Source organism: Harpegnathos saltator, unplaced genomic scaffold (assembly GCF_003227715.2).
Source record: "Harpegnathos saltator strain DR-91 unplaced genomic scaffold, Hsal_v8.6 scaffold594, whole genome shotgun sequence".
NCBI lineage: Eukaryota > Metazoa > Arthropoda > Insecta > Hymenoptera > Formicidae > Harpegnathos > Harpegnathos saltator.
This window is the reverse complement of record NW_020230420.1, coordinates 725,016-733,457: the sequence shown is the minus strand read 5'-3', so window position 1 is coordinate 733,457 and position 8,442 is coordinate 725,016. Positions and strand designations below refer to the sequence as shown.

The window sequence follows — 8,442 nt, the reverse complement described above, 5'->3', positions numbered from 1 at the left end:
CATTCTGTCCGCGATACGATTCGGTGTAAACGTGTCGTACCCTCTTCGCGCGTCCATGTCCAGGTCAGCCACGCGCCGGTCGTCAGTGGATCACGCGAGCGGGAACCACCCGCTGGAGAACCGGTGAAGCGGCGGTGTACGGTGGTGGTGTTGGTCAGGTGGTGGAGAACCGAGGGACCAGGAGTGCTCGCTCGCACGTCGCGCGGCACTCGGGATCACAGAGAATCGCTGGGTCAGGATAGCGTGGTCATCCTGAGACTTGGTCCCGTGGGGAACGACGAATACACGGGGGACGGTCGACCGTTCGTGACGACCAATCGCGACCGCGTTCGCCGCGAGAGAAGTCGAAGAGCGAGACCGGCTCGGCTCGGCGCGACGACAACGACCTGTCAGAGACAGAGAGGGTGGAGCAACGATTTTCCGAGTCGAGAGTGGCGCGAAACGGGAGCGAAACGAGGAGCGCAGTGCGGGTCGATATAACGCGACGACAACGTCCTACGGCGCGAGAAGATAGTCTCGCGCGACTGATCCAGCCCGCGGTGCCTTCTGAAACGTCCCAGGTGGTGGTCTCTTCTCACCGGCGATTAGTGAAGAGTCGGGCGGCGGGCTTCCGCGCGTGCTTCGCCGGGTGCACTGGAGCCGCGCCAAAAGAGAGTCGCCAGCTACGATCGCTACGTTTCAGGTTCCGCGGTCACCACGTGGTGTCACCCACCGCGAGCTGACCGCGACTTGGGCGAGACGCGACGCGCGCGCTTAAATTCAGAGGAACAAGCTGCACAAGTCGTGGCGCGGGAGATTGACGCTTGGCGAACGCTCGAGCGAGCCGCTCATTGATCGACGAGCGAGGAGTCGGAGGACACGAGCCGTCCCGCCGGTGGGTGGGTCATCAGGCCGGAGGAGAGAGAGAGAGAGAGAGAGAGAGAGAGAGAGAGAGAGAGACACGACGGCGCGCCGTCTCGCCTCGATCGTGCTGGAATGATCGGCTTGGAGCCGATCGTCGCGAGTTCCGCTGCTACCGCCCGATTACACGGCCGACTCGATGCGCCGCTAAAGGAATCGTCGTCACCCGCGAGGAGGCATCGAGAGCCGAACAGGTGCGACCGCGCGAAAGCCGCGGTCACGTGGCCCGTCGCGATGATGTAAGGTGTCCTGAGAGAACGGCGACGAGATGACGCGCGACAGGAGCAAGCTACTGCTGCTGCTGCTGCTGGGCCTGCTGATGGCCCACGGCCTCTTCGTGGTCGAGTGCAAGTACCATCAGCGTGAGGACAGAGCGACGACAGAAGCGAGACATCGGCACAGGCACAGGCATGAGTCCTCGAATCGGAGGAGTCATCACGACCTCGACAGGAGATCCTGGCAGGAGGTCGATTACGACGGGGAGTACGAGGACGACGGAGGAGACTCCAAGGACGAGGACGATTACGAGATGCGGCTGTACTACGATCGGCTCAGATCGTATCAGCAGCCGCGGAATTATCATGGCCGGATGCTCGAGCCGCGCTACCCGGATAGGTACCACAGTGGCGGCGGCGGTGGGGGCGGGGGCGGTTACCGCGGAAGCGGCTGGTACGACAAGGACAATGACAGGCGCAATATCTCGCCGCGGTACAACGCGAAAGCTCGCCGCCGATACACACCCGGCAGGAGCTACAGCCACGGCCGTTACACGCACGATCACGTCTTTGACGACAGCACGGACGAGGATTTCGATTACGGTAAGCCGCATAGGCACGTCCAAGACGGGGGGGCTGCCCCAGCCGACAGGCGTCTCGAGTGGAGGAGGAACTCCAGACGGCCACCGCCACCACCTCCGAGGAGAGGCAGGATATTCGACGAGGACACGCGTCCCTCTCCCAACGTGTGGAGGCATCGCTTGAAGGATCGCGTCGTCGATCGCGACAGAGAGTCCAGATGGACGGAATATTGGAGGAGGAGGCTCAACTCGTCAGAGTACATGCCCCACTCGTTAAAGGGCGAGAGCAAGTCTGACGAGAGCGAAAGCGACGACGAGGACGAGGAGGAAGACGAGGACGAGGATTACAAGGATCACGGAGGACTCGAGGAGAGGGACAAGGACGACGACGACGACGACGACGACGACAACGACGAGGAGGAGGAGGATGAGGAGGAAGAGGATGACATTTGGAAGATCTTCGACGACAAGGGCGAAGGGAATGACGAGCTTGAGGAGCTGGACAACGACTTCTACAAGAACAGATCCAGGCCAGCCTTGACTTACGACGACATCATCAAGAGACTCACGTCCGACGACCCGATCACTGCGAGGACCACCGTCAAGAGGGATTACCGAAACATCGAGGACAGATATGCGAAACGCGATGGCTACAGGAACCTCAAGTACGAGTCGAGGAACATCACCAGGGTGTTAGGTCCCTATACGTACGCCAACAGGCCGATCATCAACAGAGCGCGCGCGGTGAGCTCGAGCGTCAAATCCGCCGTCCCGGATAAGCCGTCGGCGAATAACGCGTTCGCCGTGGCGGCCATGCGCAACAATTGGCAGCAAGAAAGAAAGACCGCGGTCAAGGGCGACGGTGCGCATAGCAAGAGCAAGAGAGGCGATCTGGACAACGACGGGTACATGTACGGCCCGGATAACGAGAAGAACGACGAGGATAAGGACATGCAGGCGGACGTTACTAATACCGTGAGTAAGACTGATGTTGAAGAGAGACCCCGATTTCGCCGCCGCTTCTCCTTCATCGTCGGCATCATCGTCGATGACGCCTGAAACCGCGTACTCCCCCCATTCGCCCGCCAAGATTCGCGCGTAAAGTTGTATAGATTTTTCGCTGCTTTTCTTTTTCCTTCGCGCCGTTCCTTCGCGCCAAATTGCGACACGCACGTAGGCGTTCTCAATCTCGATATAATGACAACGTCTCTGGCAGGCTGCTGCAGCTATCATACGAAATCGCTCACAATCTTTCTCTCGCTCGTTCGACGACAATTACGATTGAGAAATCGCGTTAATCGAAGTAACGAAGCAAATTGTATGTGCGCGGCGGAAGGCCAGCTAGGAAAAGGTATCGATAAAAGTGTAAGGATAGGACCGCGGTAAGAAACGCAGACGAGGAAATTAACACGGTGGAAAAAGTGACACGCACCCCCGCGGTAACGATAATCAACGATAATGAGTATTTTTATTCGGTTACAAAAGTCGTGACAAATCCGACAAAGCGTTGCCTGGTCGTAAAGAAACAAACAGGCGTTAACGAATTAAAGCCGAGAAAAAGAAAAAAGTCTCCTTTTCCTGTTCGCCGCTCTTAAAACTTTGTTGTCTAGGAGAGACTTCTTATTGGTCCACGTCGATGTTGATGTGCCGGCGAACAAAGTCAACGAGCCGTATATTATTCTATTTATTCTAAACATGTTTATCGATGATATATTGTTCTCAATATCGATACTGATCGGAGATTTCAAATAATACAATAGCTACAATCAATCAAAGTAACCGTTTCGGTCCACCCAGTCTATTCGACCGACGTCTGTTTACTCATCTTCGTTTAATTCGTCGTCGAATAATCTAACGATTCTAACGTCAAATATTCCGCGATCTCGGCGGAACTTGCCCGCTAACTGTTTACAAAAGATTCCAACTATTCGGGTATCACACGTTGTTCAAACCTACATAAACAAAGTCATGACGACATGCACGTATAACGTCGCTCTCAGCATTTCTTCAATATTTATAATAGGTCGGCCTCTCATCAGGTCGAGTCATCATTGTGTGGTATTTAATAAAAATTTAATTAAAGTCTCCCGGACGATTCGACAACGAATACTTCATAAAATTTAATAAAAATGTCCTCCGTGACACTCATGGATCTTGCTTTCTCGTTCACGTCCGACGGCTAAAATATACTCCTTGCTTCTTATCTTGCAATCAACTCTCATACGAAGCTGCTAATTCGTTCAATCGAGTATGAGTTGGGTCACTACTTGCTGCTACACGGACGTATCGCGACAGAGCCGCGACTGCAGGCCGAAGCGAGCAGGCGGATATGCAGTTCGGCTTTGGAGAAGCCGCGGTGATGCACGACGACGTCGTTCCGCCGTCGAAGGAGTTGAAAGTCGTAAAGTCAGTCACCGGCGAGTTCTCTCGCGAGCGAGCGCGCGCGCGCGCATCGGCCTTGCCGCTGGAGATTAAGATCGCCGGTCGGCTCGACTTCGCGGTCGCACACGTGAGCTCGTCTCCCTGGCGAACGCGCCGCTCCCCATTTGCATGCATGGGCACCCGGAGGAGCACGCGATATACCCACGTGGCGAGGCGCGCGCGCGAGAGAGAGAGAGAGAGAGAGAGAGACCCCGGCTTGTAACTGTACCCCGGGAACCCTCGCGGATTTCTCGCGGCGATTCCCCGGCCGATAGATAGTCATCTAGCGTGGCTCCTCGCGCACGCCCGCGAAATCGTACGATCTCGATCGTGATTCGAACGCGAGATCGAGGATTCGGACGCTGCTCTCGCGATCCTGCCGCGGAATCCTCGTCGTTCGGCGCGATTTACCTTGTCGTTCGAGCGACGAAATCGCGTTGCGTCAACGTCGTCGCGTCTCCGACGGCCGCAAACGCGCTTCCGAGGGCTCCCAGCCGTGTATCGTTTCTCGTTGTGTTTGATGCATTTCTTTTGTTCCACTCGCTACCCGCTTTTTTTTGCCTTTGTTCCCATGAATAAGGGACTATTGTTGTTGTTATTAAGATATTTCGCGTCGTTTTTTATCAGTGTGGTGCGCAGGTGAGATTTGATTTCCGGTCGCTCGCTTGTTTATATTGGCCCGCGCGCGCTCGCCGTATATCCGCAAAACTAATTTTACCGGGGATCGAAGTCGCGCGCGCGCTCGCCGAGTTCGGTCTCGTTTAATTACGTCGCCCGCGGAGACGCGCGGCGCGGCGAGGATCGGCCGACTCCGCTCGCTCGCTCGCTCTTGTGCGCCGCGCGCATCGACCGGAGCGTAACGAGATCGACGGGATAACGCGCGTTAAATTAGGTTTAGCCGTCATCCACGTAGTAATACGCGGGATACGCGCCGGATCGCGTTTCGTGATTGGCCGTTCCGCGCGGCCGAGCTCGAGATTAACTTTCGCGTACACGCGCGGAAGACAGCGGACCGCGACTCGCCCGCGAAGAGAACATCGTCTCGAGCGCAATGACAATGGTGTCGTCGCGGCGGCGGCGACCTGATGCGAGACGCACTCACTTTCTTCTTCCTCGGCCAGTGCGGCCAGAACAATTTCGTCGGAAATTGTTTGTTTCGTCGCGCGATTGTCATCTCGCTCACAACTTGTCGTGCATCCGACACGTGTCACTCCATTGCGCATAATATGCAAGACTGCGCCTTCTCTCGACGCTGGAACGAACGAATGACGACGAAAGAAGCAGAGACATTCTGCGCTCTCGCAAGGGGGGGCTCGCGCGAGTTCTCGCCACGAGAGTAAATTCGACTTGGAGGGAATATTCCGTGCGCCTTCTAACTAAAACGCGTGAGCTTTCCATTACGTTCGAGCGCGCGACCTGCGAATGATGCTCGGGCCTAGTGGCGATTAATCAGCGGCGAATTTAGCTCACAATTTCACGCTTTGGGAGCCGGTAAATGAAATTTTCCGTGAATTAGAGACCCCCCCGCCTCCCGCGCAATGTCGGTTATTCTTATCGGCGCACGTTGCCAAGCTCGTCCCGCTGCTCCTCAAGATTGTCTTGAGCGCTCCGCTTCCGAGAAGCGTGCTTCAAATGCGCTTCTCTCGCATCGCGAACGCTCGGCGTTATTAACAGCCGGCCTGCCTATCTCGCGCCCCGTCTCGGCGTCGGTGGTTGCGCGCGCTCTCACACCTACAGGCTTCAGGATTAGACTGACCTTGGCAATGCGGATCGCGGGCTGCGGGCGCGGCGCGGCGCGGCGCGTCGCGAAGCGTTTTATTCGTCGCGAGGACTCGCCGAAGCGACACGTTCGTCGGCAAACAGCGACCTCGGAACTCGCCGGTCGCGCTAGGCGCCATTCGTCTGCCAGACTTCGGTGCGGCTTATCGCCGGCCGGCGGAAGGTCGGCGCGACGGTCGAGGAATTTATTTATGGAACGCCAAGAGTGTCGGGAGAAAACGCGCGCGTTTGGCAAATGGCCCGGCCGGCCGCCCGCGCCGGCGGGGAGAGAGAAGACGCGCGCGAATCGATTCGCGCGTGAAATCTGCTCGCGAGCGGCCGCCGCGCGACAACTCGGTTCCACGTGGGAATCGAAGCGCGCTGCGCTGCGCCTACCGGCGCCGAACGAGAACGGAAAACGACAAAACGTGCACCTTCATTTCGCGCCCCGGCCCCGACGAGCAAAACAACAAGACGCGCACGTCCGCGGCGGCGACGGCGACGGCGGCGGCTGTCGTCGCGCGCGCGCGATCGTGCTCTGTCTTCCTTTTGCGCCAATTTACAAAGGTAAACCGGCCGCACGTTCCATGGACAATTTACCTCCGCATGCCGCGGCCGCCGCGCGCCGGTGCGAGAGCGCTGCAGCCGGGGTAATTGAGCAATTCCACCACGCACGCGCGCGCACGAGCCTCTGTGTGTGTGTGTGTGTGTGTGTGTGTGTGTGTGTGTGCGTCGTGCTTTTCCGCCGTAAATTCGCGATTGTACTACGACCGATCAAAGGCGACCGACACGCTCGCGCTTTCGGTCTCGCGCGGATCTCAAAGCGCGACCGCGAAATTTCAATTCGCTCGAGTACGAGTGACCGAGAGAGACCAGGGCGGCTCGCGGCATGCGATTAGTCCAGTGACCTGAATTCAACGGGCGACCGTTCAATTAACACGCGCGGTAACGCGGAGATTCGCCGGGGCGAATATCGGGGCGACGACGTCTCGCGCGACCGCGACCGCGGTCGATCTTCTCGCGAGCTTCTCGCCGCGCGGCCGCGAGACAACTCCGACAACTCGCGACTTGTGCGAGACTGACTGGCGTTTAATTTCATTAGATCGCGTCCGCGAATGGCTAACGAGGCGTGCGACGCATCCTGGGCATGTGCGCGCGCGCAATGTCCATCTTCCTACGCAAAAGCGTGCGACGAATTCGTCAAACGAATGCAGCCTACGCAGCCTGCGAATTGCGGGAAGCGGACAACAAGAAAACACACACCGGCAGTGTTCGAGTTACAGGATGCGCTCGATATCCTGCTTGCGAAATATCGCGACACGGCCAAAAAGCTCGTCTCGCGTAAAGCAACGCTGACGTCACGTCGTCGTCACTCCTTATTAATGGCACACGACCAGAGACCTTCGTCTCGCGGCGTTTTCTCCGCACGCTCGCACGCTTCGACAAGTTTATCTAAACGGACGACATTAATCCGCGACACGACCTATCTCTCGAAAGAGACATCTCGTGCAACGCCGGAGTATCGGATCTATCCGCGCGTTAATGTGCTAATAAGTTAAGTAGCGTTAAGTAGCTTATCTCTCTCTCTCTCTCTCTCTCTCGCTCCTCGGGATTCTCATTAGAGCCGCGGGACAGAGTGACGCTCTCGACGTTCTTTATCAAAATTGCAAAGACCCGTAAAGTCTCCGTAAAGACTTTTACGATCAACGTCATACGGCGCGCCGCATACGTCGAAGTGAAGCGCGGGCGTATAACGAGCGCTGGAAGCCAAAGTGAACCATCGTGAACACTGCGCTCTATGAACATCGAAATTACCTCATACTCGAAGAATGCACCTCGATAGACAGTGTCTATCTGGGTAGGTGTGGTGACAGCAACCTTTTACTAGTCGACAAGCAGAAATATGGTCGTAACGAGGCCCCTCATGAGGTTCCCTTCGAACCCTCGTACTTATTCACGGTTTATAGATTGACAAGATAGAAATAGCCACGAAAAAGAAAGTCGAAGAAAATAGTAAAAATTTAGTCAAAACGACGTGTTGCCCGCACTATTAAAATTGCACGAAAATTTGCTCAATTATATCGCGTGAAATACAACGTCACACAAAATATCATCTGGAGATTAACTCTCAATAAACAGCTGTCGCGTCAATATGAAGGTCTTGCAGCGTTGTAAGACGTAAATTTAAAAATTAAATCAATACGATGCACGCGTGACCGATGAAGGTGGTCGAATAGATTGTCAAGTTTCCAGCGTCGATGGTCTCACGTAGTGGCGATCATAAAAAGCGCGACATGAAACAACTTAGCCGGCGCGCGTCTTCCACCTGCCACGAAATGCCTTATCTGCATGATTATACGTACTTCGTCTCTACTTTATCTAATGCGCATTCCGCCTCTCTCGTTCTTCACGTCTCGATAATGAAAGGCCTTCGAAAGTGGGTCGTCGGACAATGATTCTCCCAACGCGCGTGCATCAAGTTTGCAAAAACGACAGAGAGAAGAAGTATTGCCTATTAACGTCCTACCACTGACGAATATATAAAGAAGACAAGTTCCCCTTCGCGA

General features: G+C 55.9%; 1 protein-coding gene across 2 annotated transcripts in view; it reads left to right on the top strand.

The window, feature by feature from the left end:
* LOC105186330 (uncharacterized) overlaps positions 1-8,442 on the top strand; it is a 107,279-nt gene continuing 98,837 nt past the window's right edge. For both annotated transcript variants that reach the window (XM_025304176.1, XM_025304175.1), the window contains exon 1: positions 1-2,671. In XM_025304176.1, the coding sequence (XP_025159961.1) occupies positions 1,169-2,671 (1,503 nt within the window). In that variant the 5' untranslated portion in view covers positions 1-1,168. The remainder of the gene's footprint in view (positions 2,672-8,442) is intronic.